Here is a 19,116-nt window from a genome sequence, read left to right on the forward strand (position 1 = left end):
AAAGTGCTTTCCAAGCACTTTCAGATCTGTCACAAACACTTTTATCTCCATTTTACAGATGCAAATATGGGGGCAGAAATGCTAAGTAGCTATCCGGGGGTCACATACAAATATTTTGCCATAGCTGTCCAATATCCTGAATCCATGGTCTTCTCTCTTAATTGCAAAGAACTTCTTCCTTCCTCTTTATTCATTTTTCCTTATTATTATATTTCTTTTTGTTAGTTACATTATTTAAATTTATTTCCCCAAAGGAGATGGTCTAATGTTCTGTCATTTAAGGTTTTAGATGCTTCGAGCACAACTGAGGGAAGACTGGGTCATCACAAAATTGTGAATCCCCAAAGGCACGTACAACTGTTGCCTAACCCTTGGAAACAGCTAAACTTACCATCCTCCACTTTCTTTAAGGCCTCCAGGCATCTAAAGTTATGCTTCTTTCTACAACTAAAAGCGCATCACTAAATTCCAGCTTTGCTGCACAATTACTTCAGTAACCTTCACAACAAAATAACACTCTTATTGGAGTGCTTGTGACCGCAGTGCACGGTGAAACAGCAGACTCTTTGCAGACGAGATTTACTGAATGCAAGCTCCTAAAGAGGTTTGAGTGTAAACAGCTGGATCAGCAATAGTCACTAGGCTCATGCTTAGTGACCGATGCATCATTAAAATAGACAGGGGAAGTTTCTTGTTATAATTTGGACAATGTTTTGCTATCATTAGCATCACAAGTGCCTGAAATTGATAATCAGTGTCACCCTTTTGAGAGAAACAGGTGCCACAACACAGCATATGTGGAAGCAGTTTCCCTGCTTTAGACCTCTCTCACATATGTATATACTTATGTATATATATAGCCAGATATATCCACATACATTTTATGTAGCTTACATATAAACAGATACTCTAGGCATATACACTGTGTCCATAAAAACATCCACGAACAAGATTTGGGACCAAAACCGTTGTTGGTACAAGTCCATGGAAATCACCGTGGCCTAAAACAAGCCAGAATTTGGCACTACATTGTGAATACATCACTAATACTTCAAACAGCACACGCAGATAAGTTTGCACACATGTCATCTGAAAATACTTGAGAAAATCTGAAATCTTTGCTTGCAACTTAGCAAGAAGCGCTAAAAGGAGTGTAACAGAAGGATTCCCACAGCAAGTGAAGAGCTCATGGGTGACTTATTCCTGGTCAGTCTTGAAGAAGGGGATGTTATCCTGGAGTGCTCCAAGGTGCTTGGGTGCTTAGTACTTGTGGGGAGGAGTGGCATGCCATACTCTGCTCTTGATACCGTAACTGCTTATAAACCATGGAAAGCATGGTTTGTAAAACAAGACTGTTTACCAGGGAAAAGACATTTAATGATTTCTAACTCATGATAGGGTGTATCACTGAGAGCGCTCTTGAGAGTAGATAATTAGCTTTTCTCGCATGCCATCTTCAGTGGCTTGCTTTAGTAATATGTAAGCATAGGAAAAGAAGCTAACATTGGCCATTTGGGGACCTAATATAGTTACTTTTCTTAAACTGTTCTTAAGCCATATTTACTATGAGGTTGTTTGTGTGAAAGACACATGTCCTTGCCAGAAGCAAGACCTGTTTTACACAAGGCCCCATGCAATCACTCACCATTGCTACATGGACATCCATTAACCCCCCTTCCTTCCCCGCTCCCAACAATGACAACCAGAGATCACAGAACAAAAGGACTGAGTGAGCAGCCAAATCACACTGACAGAAAGGACATCATGCAGAGCATCAGAGTGAGCAAGTGATACTGAGGAGGACATCCATTCCTGGGGGTACATTATGATGGCTCATGGACTGGCAATGACCAAGGAGATTCCTTGCATTGCAGAAGGAAATGCAAGGAACAACAGCAGCTAAAAAAAAGGGAGGGGGAAAATGCAGCTGGAAAAATCTCTTCCATTGCAGGCAAAGGTGAAGTCATCATAACAGAAACGGAATAAAAAGGATCACTGTTCTTCAGGAAAATCTTGACCAAGGTTAAGAACAAGGGAGAATGCTCTCACAACTGCCACCATCTATTTAGCTGGAGATGTCAGGGTTTGTTTAAGAGGTCATTGGATAGATGTCCGTGCTCTGGTATTACAGGTGACTGACTGCACCGTTCTCTCACACTTGCCAATTAAAATCCAAAGAGCTGCCTTTACTTTTAAGGCAGATATGTTGCTCTCAAGTCAATTTGATAATTCCTAAAGATATTTTCAAAGGACTGCCTCTATGGCAAACATGCATCTCTTATCACTGCATTTCTGAGTGTGCTTTGTATGGTGAGGTGATATAGCTGTTCTCAGACTCCCCAAATGGAAAAGGAGCCTCTCCTATAACCTAAATAACCAGAATCCCTGGTGACTTTCCTTTTACCTTTCATTTGCCCTGCAAAAAAAGGAGTCTTTTTGCAGGGACCCAAGAGACTTCACTTTGCAGAGCAAGCCATGTGAAACTTTAAAGACTCCAGGACTGCATATGCACCATGAATGGAACTAGATCAACTTGAGCCCCTTATTTTTCCACATAGATTAAAAATAATCATATCTTCACTTTACAATTGATAGTTTTTGTGGCATGATAATTGGGGAAGGCTGTCCACCACAGCAATAAATACTCACTGTTTACGGTACCTGCTAGTGCATTAATATTATTCAATCCAACAGTGGCTCCAGCCAGTCCTTGGAGAGTACCCAGAGAAGTCAAAGAATTCATGGCTGCACCAGCCGTGGAATTAGCAGTTGATGCAGCCACTAAAAGAGAAAAAAAGAAAGGCAAAATTAAGGTCATATTTTGCTTATTTTATCTGATCACAAAATAGCTTACAATAATGCTGGATGCAACAATAGGGCTTCTTGCAAGAGGAAAAAAAAAAAAAAGGAAAATCAGACCAACCTTGCTCAAGAAATTACTAAAATGATTGTTCATGGATAGTGTTGATGAGTCTTCAACTCTAAAGACTGGATGACAAAATTTAGCACTGTGCTATTACTTGCAAATGTAATACAGAAATGGTAAGCGTGAGATCAGGCACTTTCTCAAAGGTTTGTCAATCAACCTAGCTTCCCATATTGATCTGCTAACTCAGCTATTGAGATATTGCCATTTCTTCAATACTGCCATTGAAAAAAAAAAGCTACTCATAGCAATTTTGTCATACAACAGCTTTTTGTTCTGGGCTCAAGTCTGCTAAGTGAAATTTGAATTAAAATTTCTAAGAGAGACACTAGTTTGCCATTATGGCTGCAGGGCACTGTATGAACACAATTTAAAGCTCTGAAGTTTACAAAAAGCAATATGACTTACAAAATACAAAACATAATTATTATCCATTTTGCCCAAGACTTTCAGTCTATGTTTGGTCTAGTTTGGTTTGGTTTTAGTCCTATGTTTTAGTCTCTGTTTTTCAGCCTATGTTTGTAACTACTCATGTAGATGCGCCCCAGAAATGATACATCCCCCAAAACTCTGCCCCAGAGGAGGAGCTGAGGCTCAGGTCGTTGCTGCTACTGTGCCAAAGTAGTGCTGAAGATGGATGAGATGAATCCATGAAACTACGTGGCTCAGGAAGAGACAGGGCCTCACTCTCTAGCATAGGAAAGTAATAAGGCACCTTAAATCTATCATCTAAGACAGGTTGGATGAACTAGAAATGTGTCTCTCTCACAGAGGGTCTTGAATAACCAGCATAGATTAAATACTTAACTTACAGGTAGCTGAAGTTAGATCAGATGAATCACAGTCATAAAAACTCTGGAAGCAATTAGATTTTTAACTTGTCTCCTGAGCCCTACTTTAGTGCATCGATTACATGGTCACGTTTTCTTTTCCTTTAAAGAGCTAAATTATCTTCTGAAAAGTGAACACTTAAAGTCAATGTTTCCTTAATGATTTATCAGGTGCATGTAATATCTACACCATGCCTCTTGCTCCTGTACATTTGTTGGCTGCAAAATGGTTAAGATCCCTTTTACTGTGATGCTCTTTAGGGCTGTCACCATCAAGCACCACCAAACACATCACGTTACTCGGAGAATCCTGAAGAAAGTGAAGTCTCTACAGGTGGCAGGATCCAGCAAAGAAAGTAGGAGGCAACTCTTTCATACTCTATGGGAAAACTTCAAAGGTCTCACCAGGCCTCAGATACCAATGGACTGTACTGGTGTGGGTGTGGGGACATTTCCAGAGTCAACAGCAACCCATGAAGCTCTCTTTGTCCCCACACTTCCCTAGTACCTGGGATGTTAACTTCAATAATTATCGTATATATTGTGGATAGAAGCAGCTTTGACTATTCAAGCTTTCTCCACAAAGCAATAATAAGCTAATCATGTCGTTGATTAAAAAAATTCCCAAACAAGTAAAAAAAGCCCCTTTTGTCAGATAATGTGGGCACCAACAGAGAAGAGAAAGAAAGCAATCAAAGCGAATGAATGTCAGTGAATTCCCTGTGACTAACACCGCTCTGTGTTTCGGTTCATGTTCATTAGCAGATCACTTAAATGAAGCACATAAACCTCAAATCTGAAGGATCTGATTGGTTTTGACTGGGCTGAATTCCATCCAGTTCTGTTTCAGAGGAGCATTACCCTTTCCTCTTGAGGAAACACATATATTTAAGAAATGAGAGAAATGGGGGCTAGGAAACCGTTTGCCTGAAAATTACATTAAAGCTCTTGGGGGAAAATAACTCCCGTGAATGAGAGCCATAAGCTTGTGGATCGTCACCACATCTGTTGGAGAAGGCAGAAAAAATGGATTAAATTCTTCCCTCTTGCACAACCTAGAGTGCATCGTGGTCTTATCATAGTCTCACTGCTGAAACATGTGCTTCGGGGCTGGCCAATATCTGGGGCTAACATCTCTTTTTTTCTTTTATTCTTTTCAAGTTTCTCTATTCCATCAGACCAACACAGAGCAGGTGTGGCTCTCCCATTTGAAGCTGCAATGCAGATTATCTAGTTTGCTTAAATTATGACTTGGCATATAATCAATGTAAAATACTGGCTGGAGCACCGAGGCACCTCAGAAATCAGCATTTTGTTGTCGCAGCTATTCCTTCTGCTTAGCAGCGGTCTGTCTCACAGATCCACCAGGACAGTGTTTTTTCCTCTTTGGCTTCTTTTTGCTTGGAGGAGAAAGGAAATGAACAACTAATGTGGTTTGCATTACGTTATTGAACATGGGGTGAAGAGAAATGAAGGGAGCTCCTTTCTTCAGGGCACTTGTAAGGAATGGATCCAACTCCTTGCTCTAGATGAGGCTTCCTGAGAGACCCCACACTAGTTACCTTCCTTCTCTTTGACCGAGTACTGCACATATAAAGTGAAGATGAAGACAGCGATGAGCTAAAATACTATCATAAAGGGAGCCGTAAAAGGTCCAAGATTTAGAGTTAGTTGACAACTTGTCACAAAATGCTGGATTATGCCAACAGGTGAAGCCATGGTACTCCTTGTCCCCAAAAAAACTTCAGGGGAGATGAAACAAAAGTCAGAAAGTCTTACAAGATACATGTGGAGGCTTATGCCAGCTGGAAGTTACCTCACATGCTCCCAGAATATGTTGAAATTCATCTAAAGACAAGAACTATGCTTCTCCTGTCCTTTGCCCTTTTCTAGTTTCTTTCAACTGAGATGACTGCTTAAAAAAATTGTTACATATACTGAACCAAAGGGAAAAAAGAAAAATCGCATGCCTTGTGGTAACGGTGGATGGCTGCACTACTCATTTGGGGAACCTGTATAACTCTCTCATGTCAGCAAAGCTCCTGGGCTCCACGACTGCTCAGAATAATGGCAAAGGAAGTATAGCTCACTGTCGGAGCAGCATTATTTTATATTTACGACTTTTAGTTGTCCAGATGACAAAAATAGATTGGATACCTACAGAATTTATAAATTGGTTTTTACCAGGCTCCCCTGCCACCAAATAAATTAAAAGAAAACATTTCATGTCTCCCTCCATCCCCCATGCCAGAACATTGCTGCTCTGAATCGAATCACTTCATAGTGGTGCTTAATAAACAGTAGGCATCTGTCTCCGGTTTTCTTGGACAGCTTGATGTACGGAGCTAAAATGCCACTAGAAATCTCTCTCTTTATGCTACCGGTTCACCAGCATTTGGTGAAACAGTAAGAAAAAATCGAAACACAGAAAAGGCACAACTGGCTTAGGCTTCTGGAGTTGCTCTGCGTGGCACACCTTGTAGCCACAACAGTTAGTTTATTATTTTTCACTTTATACCAGGAATTTTACCCTTGCCTCCTGAAAACCTATACATGTCAGTGTGTCAATATGTTTCCAGGGTGGCATTAAGCACGATAGCTAATACTGAAGCTAGAGGGAAAGATGCAGGAACTGGAGCTCCAGCTTTGTCAATACTGGCTGAAGGTACAATCGTCAGAGAAGGACAAGGTTGCTTTTTTACCAGCTGCACTGATCATTTCCCCTGTCCCTCACAATTTTTAAGCCCTGGGTAAACATCACAACAGGACAGATAACATTTTGTCTATTCAAAGGAACTTCCTCCTCTGCAGCATCAGTCACTGGAATAAGGGGATAACTTTCTAAAAGACAGACTCTTGCTCAACCAGAGCCCATTGGCCCCAACGCAGGAATTACTGGGTGGACTTTTTTGGTCTTCGTTGCAAGAATTCAGACTAGATGCTCACGATATTCCCCACTGACCCTAAAAATCCATTCACGTGTGGAAATAATATCCCGGCATTGAATAAAGAGATCAGTTTAGACTTGTAAGAGTCAGGGGTTGTCCTGTAACCTGTAGACAAATCTGCTCTGTTTCCTGCATTTGTGCTGCATTCTGGTCACCTGTTGCCTTCTCCATCCAGAACACATACAGAGACTTCATAGAATGCTTTAACATCTTCAACCATGAAAAGTAAGATGGTTAAAAGTGTTTATTTTCCTATTACAGACTCTACTCTTTCTTCTTAACTGACCCCTCTATTCCCACAACCAAATTTCTGACTGAATCAGTCTCACAGCCACCTCCTCAACTTCACTTTAAAAACCACACATCTTCAAATAATACAAATAATATTAAGAAGCAGTGACAAGAGCTGGAAGGATTTTTATGGCTGGTAGCAGCCGGAATTTTCAACTATTCTGCATCAACACATTTATTCTTGTGTGTACCAAGTTATAATACCTTTAAGGTCAGAGATTTTTTTTTGGAGAAACCTAAACTAGCAATGAGCCACTTCACTTTTAATTTCAACAGTGTTTCAGTACAATTCCTCAAAACTATGCTGACCTAGAAAAGCACCAAGTATTAGCTTATAAACTCTTGGCCACTCTGTTGGATGGTTTAAGTCCATAGTGTCACGATGATTTACATCATCTGGATTTACATCAGCTGGAAACCTAGATTCAGCATAACAACATCTAGGAAAGGCAATGATATGGAAATATTTCTTTGGCTTTGCTGTGCACGCTGTGGATGGGATTAATTTCCACAATGTTGGCAGCTCATAGTTAGTTTAAGCTAGTCTAGTCCAAGCTATTTTTTTGGGCTGTCTCTGAGGTTAAGAGACCTCCAATTCAACCAACCTATCTTTAGACTGCTGTCCCAGGGTGGACTGAATTGCCCTCTGGAAGTGTCCCTGTTTCCATTGACTGAGATGGTGAACTCCGAGCAGACGTAGATGTTTCAGAGAGGAAATGTGAGGTGGGATGGATCCTGCCCTTCCAGTTAGCTGTAAGTTGCGTTATGAACTGGTCATCTTTAAGTGATGTGTGTGCTTTCACCCTGTACGCAAAACCAATGCCAAACCATGCAAATTCAGAAGTTTGAATGTAGTCACCTCAATCAAATCTCAGGCTCTCAGGATTGCCTGATTTGCTGGGCAATTCTGAGCTAATCCACAGAGGATGTGCACCTTTTTCCAAAGCACACTTGATCAGAAAAAGCAGCTACACAGCAGGGACTAACACAGCATTACCGTATAGGACATAAAAAGTAGGATGGCCTTGCAGAAGAGCATGCAGGATGAGCTAAACTACTAGGTGGAGCTTAGATACTATTGATGCCTTTCCCAGTTTTCCAGAAATCTGCCTCAGATTTTTGTGCTACCTTGGACAAAACATTTTCTTCCCACTTGCCTGGCTTGTCTCTAGAAGACCATATCTTGGAGGCACAGATATGTTCTTATCATGCATATCTACTTCCTGTGCCTAACACCAAGGAATCCCCTTGATAGGACTTCTAGATATAATAAAGAAAGAAACCAAACACCTGTGTTTGACTGTAGTACAGCCTTGTCTGCAGTACAGACTTGGGCAAATCCTGCCTCCCTCATGTCTCAGGGCCAATTTAGAAAATGAAACCTGTTCCCCAGTGCAGGAGGCCAACTGGAAGGTCCAGGAAGGCTTTCTGAGCACCTGGAGATGAAATTAAGTACTATATAAGTGCACACTGAATTAAAGGACCTATTAAAAATCACACCTGTACTGCTATATATTAGCAGAGAAATGAACTGAAGGATGCAGTAGATCCTTTTATTCCCTTAATTTATTTGGTAAATGTCTGCATAATAAGGAACTCTAATGACTTCTCAGCAAAGCCATACACCACAGAAAAAGAGACTCTTGGAATCTCCATACTATATATGTGAACTTGCTGCTATTTTGGGGACAGTGATAGGCTGTGCACTTTTTCCATTCTTCTTCCTTTCGTCTTCTCCTATTCCCTTCCTCCTCTCCCAACACTGGACTGCTGCCAGATACTACTACCCAGACACACTATGGAACCTATGCTACGGTATTAAAAAAAATCAGAGAGGCATTCCAAAGATTTTAGGTGAGATTTCTTTTTAGAAACACTACTTTTGTTTTAGGGTAGGACTAAATGAGAGAAGAGGCAAAGCAAAAGAAGGGCAGCTTCAGTTCTCTCTCTGTACAGAGGGTTGCTGCGGCACATTCACCACTTCTTCCATGTGAAATGAGGCATTGGCATTTGGATCAGAACCAACTTTCTGGTGCTGCAGGGCTTCAGGGCAGCTCTGAGACTGGCTGAAGTTGCATTAAGGATTCTCCTTGCCAAAGGGAAGTTCACCTGGATGCCACAGATCTGCTGTGACACCTCCCTTATCTCAATGCGAGAGAGGCAGCCAAATCAGGCCTGGTTCCCTGACTACTCCTTATCTGTTTCCTTGTCACATCCTGCTTAGTCACTTACAGAGGATGTGCATACATTAAAAACCAAACTGTCCTGCTCAGCTGTAAAACACAATGTTGTTCTTTCTTGTTGTTTTACTTACTGGAGAGTTAAAATAAGTCAGGGCTGAAAGTACTTATTTTGCTGTGTGTGTGACAATACAGTGGTGTGCCATGGATCAATAGCACCCCAAAATTTGAGGATTGGCATTTCTATCATTCTAAGCATGAGATGTTTTGGAGAAAAACATTCTTTGATTTGGGAAAGACTTCACTGTCAGATCTTCACTGGTTGTGTCTGAGTCCTGAATCCTCTTCCTTGCACTGAATTTGGGTGTAACCATATTTCTGATTTTCTGCTGCCTTCCTTAGCTCACTGACTGCAAGGATGGATAGAACAGATCTGCCTTAATCTGCTCCTGAGTGAAGGGCTGCCGTTTGAGGGACCCAGACAGGCAGAGCTGGCCCACAGGAACCCTATGGAATTTAACATGGACAGACGCAGTCCTGCACCTGGGAAGGAAGGATCCAGGAGTCAGGTTGTTCACAACTGAAACGAGAGGATATAAGGAAAAAACTTTTTCACCACGAGGACAGTTGAGCAGTGGAACAGATTGACTAATCTCTGTCCTTGGAAGTTTTCAAGACCCAACTGGATCAAGCCCTGAGCAAACTGGTCTGACCTCGTGGCTGATCCTGCTTTGAGCAGGAGGTTGGACTAGAGACCTCCTGAGGGACCTTGCAACTTGGATTATCCTACGATCCTATGAAAAATAGAGCAATGCAGTAGAAGAGTAGAAAAAGTGAGGCAACACTGAGGCAGAATGAAGAAAGAAGGCTGAAGAATGAGTATGGGTTGGTAGAAAACTGAACAGGCAGCAAGGAAATCTGGATCCTGTGCTCAGGTCTGCTTACAGGAATAGCAGGTGAGACTGAAAATGCCACTTAACTCTTGGCTGTGCTTGCAGTTCTAGTCTGCCACAACAGTTTTGTGTGTAAACTTTCCAGAGCTAGGTCTACATCTAATAGAATGAGGTTCAGACCTTGGATGATTCCTTTAGGTTTTACTGGAAGCGAAAATAAAACTGTAGTAGAAGAATATAAAGAAATGTAGGAAAAAAGTATAAATGCAGTAAGAAAAGAAAATGAAAATCATTTTAATACTTCTAATATCTCCCCAGTCAGTGACATAGAAAAGAGAAATGATAAGAGTTGGGGACAAAGCGAACATTAAACCCAAAGAAAAATCTCTAACTTTAGCAAGTTGAATTTAACATCATTTGTTTACTACCAAAAATCTCTTGGGTAAACAGAATATTCCTTTGCCCCTTTGTTAGTACCAGAGGGATAATAAAGCCAAAAGAGAACACCGGATTTAAGGGTAATCAGATTAAGGCTGTGTTCTCTGTTTCCATTCTAATTTTTAGTTGCAAAACCGAATGATGTTTGCAACGACGTCTTGCAAACTGTATCTAAACAAGATGAATGTCTGCTAGCCTGAGTGAAAGATTAAGGATCCTGGCCAGAGTCTAGCTGTGTTGGACAGGGTCTGTGCAAAGCTTCCAACTTTGCTCAGAACTACAACATCCTACTTTGGTCACAGTGCTTTCTTAATCAGAGACAAACGGCACTCAAGAGTAGGCAGTTTCTTATGTAATGGGGCATCTGGACCACTGGTCTGGTGTTATGCAGGATTTTGGCCAGATCTATCCTACATGTTCAAGGTCAACCTATTAAAGTATCATCTCTGCATCGCCCTAACAACTGGTTGTTTTCAAGAGTTGGAGGCCAAGAACTTCACCCCTAACACACAAGCTAAGTGTCCCTGATGGAAAAGAGCAGTGACTCAAGTATATGATGATGGAGCTTATGAAATGAAAATTATAAACATGGGCGTGGGGGAGAAGTGGGTAAGTCAGTCACACCGCCCGTGTGACACCGCTCTCAGAGATTTGCAGTTGCATTTCTGGCTGAAATGAGCACACTCGACGGGTGCTGACTGCATGAGGAACATTTTAGAGGGAAAGAATAATTAAGCAATGACAGAGGCATCATCATTATTAGATAATCACAACCCAGGGGCATTAACGAATGCTGAGTGTCTCTAATCCCATGGGGTCTAATTATTCTGTGATAATAACCACACCTCCAAGTTTTAATTTATTCTCATGGAGAATCTTGGTGGGGGGAGGTGGGGAAAAGGGGGGCATTTTAATATTTTTGCCGAAAGAAGATGCGGTTGGCCTTTCAAAAGGGCTCATCAGTATTCTAATCTAACGAATGTGTGTGATTGGCATTAAATTGTCTGCCCTTTAGAGTGATCTCCAGCCAGTCTAGGTATTCACCCCTATTCAAACTGGTGGTGCCATGGTCACTACCATAGCACAGCATTGCAGCAGGCAAGTTCTTGGGGCAATTTTTGGCAAAAGAGAGGTGGATTTTTGTGGCCTGAGGAGGTTAATTCTCCATAAACTCCTCTAATAAACACATTGCCAATGGCCTGGAGAGAGAAGGAAAAACTCGCTCATTTACTGGTATCTCTGAAGTGTTGTCTGACACGTCAGAGAGGAAGATTTTAGTAAGTTTAAGTGCTCTGCCTGTGCTCGGATAGAATAAAATAAAAGTGACAGGCACACTCCAGGGAAAGAGAACCGAAAAGCAAGAGAGCAAGAAGGAGTCAGGGGGAAACGAGATGACAATATAGAAAGACACATCCTAATACCACAGCCTTTCCCAAATAAGTCAGCGTCCCGCTCTTTCTTCATTACTCACAGACGAACGATTCCTGTGAAAGATTATCCATCTCTTTCCAGGGAACAGGGAAAGAGAAGCACCAGGCCAGGCAACCCTGAGGGAAACAAGGAAGGGAGGACGGCAACCTCTCAACCTCCACTCTCGTCTGTGTGTCTGTGCACGCACGTGCAAATGAGAGACCCAGCAGGACGGAGGGATGGAGAGAAAGACAGGAGTCTTTCCCCGTGGCAATCCTTTGGGCTAAGTTGGCTTTCTGAAAACCGCTTTGTGCCTCCCAAAGTCCTGTGAGTACATGCTCTTATACAAGAAAAAGGAAGCACAGAGAGGTGGAACAGTTCATTCACATTATTCGCAAAGACAGAAGGAGCAATCAGGTATTCAGAGCCAAGGCTTTCAAGAACTGGAGACTGAACTTAGACTCCTAAATCCATACTCCTCAGCAGCATGTGGGTCTTTGGGAGCTAAGGAAGCTCTGTGAGCCCCGGACAACTGAAAATCAGGGTCACTCCTGGTACAGTCTAACTTCAGGTTTCCAGTTGTCTTTAAATTACAGTGTCTGCACCAAAGACCTTCCACAGCCCTGCAAAGAAGGAGGAGAAAACAGAGCATATGGCAGAAATACGTATCAGCTGGCTATTTTTGTAGTCTTGTTTTTCTGTTCTATAAGTTTCCATCAACCCATTTATCGAATGGAAGCCCATTATTTTAGTGAACAGGGGTTTGTTAGACTCATGCACACCTTTGTGAATCTATTGCCTTTAAGGGCAGGTTTTCCTGCAAGATTATGGTGATGGAAGGAGGGCAAAAATAAACAGTTAATATTTTGGGCCAATTCCACTGTTACTTCTGTTTTGTTTGAAAAACATTGCTCAGCGAAGACCATCTACCTCTACAGTAAACTACAAATCATATGTTTTCTTTCAGCCCTTTATCTGCAACATATTATACATGCTCTACAACAAACAGCAGTGATAAACCTCTCTTGGTTTTGGGTGGGAAGTACATTAAAAAGAGCTAGGGGAGGGAATAACAGGGCATGGCGGACTGGCTGGGTAAAACTTCATTGTGGCCCATCAGATAATTGCACCTGTAAGTTCTCAGCCAAACTCAACCAAACCCAAATCCCACACTATGAAGAAAATGAATAATTGCTGGGCATCTGTGACTCTGTTTTACTCAGTGGGGCCAAGGGCAGTGGCCTACGTTCATTAAGAGCCAGTGAGTTGCATCAAATTGGAGCGTTCGCATTTCTATGCAGAACTGCTATGTTTATTCTCATGTTTATTAACGCTATCTCTCGCTACTCATGCTCAGCAATTGCTCGGGCGCTCGTGCCCTGATGCTGCAATGACCTCCATGCGGAGACGCTTCAGCATACAACCACTTGTAAATCACTTGCCAAAGAATTTGTGGTGGAGAATCAAAAAGGCTCCACTTGAGCCCAGGATCTCCTGCCTGTAGTACAGGTTTTTCACACTGCCTCTCATGTGCCTGTGACGTCTTTGACATACTTTCACCACTAAGCAATAATAAACAACAAGCAGCAGTATCTCTCAATAAAAAAGGTGTTAGTGCCTGGAGAGTGGGACTAAATTTTAACGCAAGCAACGCTTTGGTTGCAAGAATGATAATCACATATGCATACGGCAATTCAATTTGTAGTAAAGAGGAGAGGATGGCTGATTCTTCTTCAGTTCCAGCTCTCTAATGCACCTAAGATCAGGTAAACTGCCCTTAGGAGGTGTTTGTCTCTCCACTGCTACAAAAGGAGCCTAAAGGACTTATTTTAGGTCAGATACTTAAATTTTAGATGGCTAAAACCAGGAGTCCTGCCATGGTATCTTACAATAGAGAGGAGGTAAACCATACACTGAAAATCGGAGAATCCTTGTCAAAGGAGTCAGGAGTCCAGAAAGTGCATGAAAAATAATTTCCGTGGAGGACTGGCTTCTTAGCGGGACGTGCAAGCATAGCCTCACGGCAACAGCACACCACAAGGGGCAGTCATTCACCTCTGCAAGCAACGGACCTCAAACATCATCTAGGGTCATGTAAAATAGCTCAGCCCTGTCCTGCGTAGCCCATTTGTAAAGTCACCTATCAGTTCAATGCGCCAGCGCTTCCTTTCATTTATATTGCACATTTGTGTTCCACAGACAGCAAAGACCATTAGTTAGGCGGACAAGGGTTTATTTTAGTTGTTTTTAAACCCATGTAGTTGCTGGAGCTAGTTCTGTTTGGCCAATGCAGAAAATAAAGCAGTGGACCCATACTGAATCCACTAGACCTTTTCCGACAATCCTGCAACAATTAGGCTAAAGGCATTCACAAACGCTAAATCCCATTATATTCCACAGTTTATCTTGCCTCGGGAAAACAGACCGCGAGTATCCATGGACACATGCAGAATTCAGTGCAACGACGGAGCAGCACTGGCAGTAGCAAAAATATTTGAAAACTCCTTCAAGCGCAGGAGTTTTACAAAGATTTAGATTATTTCCTGACTATTAAGAACTCCAGCCTTTTCTTGGTCTGGACTTCTGGCAAGATATATAGCATACAAACTCACATATCTACCTGCGCAGCCAAGCCAAGAGTATCATGTTTCTTTAGGAGCGAACAGCCTTGAATGAGCTTGAAATAGAGGTACTGACAGAAAGAAAATGAACAGCATTTTTAAAATCTGAATTTCTAGTGGCCTGAAACACAGATTAAGAGCGGAGTAGAGAGATACTTTCAAAACGTAATGTATTACAAAAGGGTTATTTGTATACCGCAAGCAAAGTAAATCCTGAAATGTGCTAAGGCGTTGGATTTAATACTTTAGGAAGATGATAATGTACTAATGTTTAAAAAACAAACATGTCTCCTGTTGAATTAGATCCTTCTAATCCATGGTTTAGTACTGCACATTGTTTCCTAAAAATCCCCCAAACAATTAACTAGCACAATGCTCCCCTGGAAAATATGCACGTGTTTCTGTCCTTCAGCACACAACTTTGGTATTTATGCAACTCTAATGAAATGGACAGAGATCTTTCTGTGCCAAAACCTCAGAAAATGTTGATTTTTATTCTAAGAGGGAAGCAGATTTTGCAAAAAGCCTCTTCCTTCAGTGGTCGGGCAGTCTCGCACTTCACTCACAGGTTCTGCCCAGTCTGAAACCTGCCTTTTAGTAACCGAACTTGCCCAAGACCCTTCTGGCTGAATTAATACAGCCCTGCTCGGAGAAACCTGTTTGCTAGGAGAATGGACAAAGACCCGTTACATTTTAAAGGGCAAATCTGCAAACAGGTCATTGCAGTATCAATGTCTGCTCCATCCCCATCCTTCAGGTTATCCCTGCGACTATGGTTTTCCAAAGGCGGAGACCAGGCAGCGATCCCTCCTTTCCTGGGAGGCACCAGGAGCAATTCATCACCCAGCACCTCTCTTTTTACTGTGCTGAGGCGCTGGGAGATTCTCAGCCACAATTCATCCTTTTTTCATCTTTTTGCATTTAAGACGTTGTGAAGCGTTACTAAAAATATTAAACATAGGTCAAAGATTCATGCACAGGTCTCTAGTTTTGGCTCCCAAATGCGTGTTTGGATGCCCACTGCAGGGTGGCCTAATTAGCAGTTGGGCTCAGCACCAATAAATCTCTCCAAGAAGTAGCACAATCTCCGGGCAGTGGGAGCAGGGAAAACCAATTCCCTTATTTCGGGACCTAACCATGGACTCAGAAACTGGGACAAGCCCAGCTGAAACAGCAGCTGAGTAAAATACACACAGCAATCTGCTTGAACTATGCAAGGAAATGGCTTTGCATCTGAGAGGCACTGGGCAGTGGGCATGCTAATGCATAATTTTCTCCCATGGCTTCCTGATCAACAGCTACTTTTCAAGAAAATTGGTGCTGAGATCCATCTTAAGATGTTGGACTGCTCTGTGCTCAAAGCACTAAGACAATGGCTCTTATAATAAAGCTAGATTTACATATTAAATTGAGAATCATGCACTTGAATTTTTTAAACATCCACCCCCCTTGAGGCATCTGTACTGTATATACACTGTAAAAAAAACCCCCCAAACTCTATCATCTGAGATATGCTTTATATTGATCAGATATATTTTTCTCCTAAAAATAATGAACATTATGCTAGGGAAGATTCCTATTCTATCATACTGCAAAATTAATAAGGTTTATTTTTAATAGTTTATTTTTCAATAACGGAACTCCCTGTGTTAATTCCACACAAAAAGGTACGAAAATAATCAATCATCTCTACTGCGACATTTGTACTGTACCGAGTGACATGCTGCATTTTCCACTGATCTGTTCCAACAAGAAACATCCACCCCAATTCATTCTTCAGCAAACTGTCAGACCTTCCTATCCACCTACTGGCAGGGTTATTTTTGGATCATCCTGGAAGCAAATCACAGATATCTCAGTGGGTGTATTGGCCTCTAACAAAATGTCACGGTGGCAGACTTGCACTGCTGATTGGAGAAAAACGTATTGTACTGAACTGAACAAAAAGCGAATCTCCTAAGAATGATTATTTGAGCATTCTTTGCTGCTTCTTGGCTGAAACGTCTTGTATATTCTATAAAATACCTAACATTTTGACAATTGTGTTCACAACATGAATGCCTTCAACTAACAAAGACAATCTTTATGCTACATTAGTGGGTAGACAAAATAATGAACTGTGGACGCTAACTGTACTTCACTGCTCCTAGCACGGGGAAGGAATGAATTAGCTCTTACAGGACAGGCAGGGACTGTAATCAGTATGCTTCCTTTCTAATCTCCCTTTTTCAGATTATTATAAGCCCAACAGACTTTCTTCTTCGGCGTTGTTCTTCTTCAATGTCAGCATCTGTCTGAAATGAATATTTTAAAACTTTTTTGCTTGGGAGAACTTTTTTTTTTCTTTTTAACATACGAGTAAACGGTTGAGTTCTGGTATAATATGGTAAAACCTGGGCTTGATTTGAAGAGGCTGTTAAAGAAAGAAAGTCTTACATTTTACACCAACAGTATTTTTTGCTGAAAGATTTCCTCTTAAGTTTATATAGCAGATAAACCTGAAAAGCTTTGTTACTGAAGCATGAATAGCTAGCTCAGCTGTGTGAATAAATAATAGTTTAGAGAATCAAATAATCATGAAAATGTCATGGAAAAAAAATCAAGGCTCCTAAGTCTGAAAGTGAATTAGCTTCTGGTTTAGCAACTCTATCCCCCCACAGCTCAGAAGAAAGTTATATTGAGCATGTTTGTGCAGATAAATTTGGATATATAATTAGATGTCTCGTCTCTTGATTTGCACATAGAAGAGCTTTCCGACTGGCTACTGAAAACACATTTAATGCATGAATTTTAAGAAATAAATTGCAACAGGGGTGCAGAGAGGCTGTGGAATCTCCATCCTTGGTGATATTCAAAATTTGCCTGGACACGGCTGTCACTGACCTAGGCTCTAGCTGGTGCTGCTCTGAGCAGGAGGCTGGAGCGGAGCCCTCCAGAAGTTCCCTCCCACCTGCGTGACTCGGTGACTCTCATGTTATGGCATTAAGCAATCAAATTTGTGCAGCGATGCAAAAGGGCAAGACGATAAATTAAGTTGGTATCTGACCCCCAGCTTTCATGTTTTTCCTGTTGAGGCAAAATATGTTTGTTACTATCAGCTTCTAAAAAGACCAGGAGCTTGGACAGCAATTCCACCAGGAAATTTTCACAGTGCTGTATTAACCTTGTAGCACCCACGCGAGTCAGAGTAAACATTATTATCCTGGGGAAAATCAGGGTAGTGGGTTGACGGAGGCATGTTAAAAGCCACCCAGCATTAGAGGCAGATGCTCTGAGGTCATGTGTCCCTTCCTCGTGTCCACCTCCATGGCTCAGCACCACCCTCTGAACTACGTGTAAATCACTGCAGCTCGGGAGCGGCAGCTCTGGGCAGGCTCTTCCCTCGTTGATCCATCTATGGGACGTGGCACGGATATTCTCTGGAGGAGAGCGCAAAGTCCCCGACAGTCGGGTGAAATGCATCTTGCTGACTTAAGAAATATACAGTGTTGAGCTCTACGCCTGAGGTGGTCACCCCAAATTCCCTTCAGAGTTAATGGGAAATACAGACTTCTAAGGCTCAGCCAAAAGGGAGCCTGGACAAAGTATAGCTCGGATAATGGCCACGGCCACGTGTAGTCAGGTAAAATATACCCCTAGCCCAAATTCTTGCGTTATTAAGTATTACAGTTCCATGTCTTTAAAACAGGAAAGTATTTATTCCAAGTGAGTGAAACGAAAAGAAATTGAAGAATTAATTAACTAAATAGAGGTGATTAAAGTAAATAAAGGAAACAATTATCATATCAAAATAAAAGACAAGAAAGATGATTAAATGAGTCTTCAAAAGACCCGTGAGAAACTCATGAAAGACATAATATGCATTTACCTGGTTTTTATTCTTTCATGATTTCATTTTCATTTTTATTCACTACCATCTGATAATTGCAAGAAACAGTTACTTTAACCATGGGCAATTTAAACCATTTTAATTTTTTTTCCAGGGCCAAGAGACAAAAGAACCTATTTATTGCCTGAGGGGATTTTTACTAAAATGAAAGCTTAATCTTTCATGTTTTTTTAAGCAAAGGCTTTTAAAAAATCATTTCTAACAATGCTGTAGGGAGAGACTTCCATGGGTATGCAAAATTGAAATTATAAATTTACAATTATAAAAAAATTAATAGTTTGGGGGATTGCATTGTCTCTGTTCTTTCTGAACGAATACTGTTTCAAGCTTAAGAGAAAGTATTTAGTACATGGAGGAGAGTGACTGTCCTTAAACTCTCCCAGTCAAAGCTACTTAGTAAGTACACAGCATATATGAGAGAAAGATCATTAGAGTTCAGTTTGTTTGGAAATAGGTGACTGTATGAACCTTGAAGAAGGAGTTTCACACAAATTCAACAATGACTATCAGCTGCGGAAAATTCTCTTTGCTCCTTTGAACATATTGCAATTGGAGGCCAGTAGCAAAACCTGACATCCTCAAGTGTCAGGTACCATTTTGGCTTGTTCTCACCTCCCGGGCTGTTTTTCTGTGCTGCCGATACATCAAAGTTGGTCTGAGCACCATCTCCTCTTAAATAACTTCATGTGT

The 19,116-nt window shown here is 41.5% G+C and overlaps 1 protein-coding gene across 8 annotated transcripts in view; it reads right to left on the reverse strand.

Annotated features, from left to right (window-relative positions):
* CELF2 (CUGBP Elav-like family member 2) overlaps positions 1 to 19,116 on the reverse strand; it is a 345,481-nt gene that overhangs the window by 15,629 nt on the left and 310,736 nt on the right. For 6 of the 8 annotated variants that reach the window (XM_067317361.1, XM_067317315.1, XM_067317342.1 and 3 more), the window contains one exon: positions 2,650 to 2,781. In XM_067317361.1, the coding sequence (XP_067173462.1) occupies positions 2,650 to 2,781 (132 nt within the window). The remainder of the gene's footprint in view (positions 1 to 2,649; positions 2,782 to 19,116) is intronic. The other 2 variants (XM_067317320.1, XM_067317336.1) reach the window with 1 other exon arrangement.

The sequence above is a fragment of the Apteryx mantelli genome, chromosome 1, assembly GCF_036417845.1.
Source record: "Apteryx mantelli isolate bAptMan1 chromosome 1, bAptMan1.hap1, whole genome shotgun sequence".
Lineage (NCBI taxonomy): Eukaryota > Metazoa > Chordata > Aves > Apterygiformes > Apterygidae > Apteryx > Apteryx mantelli.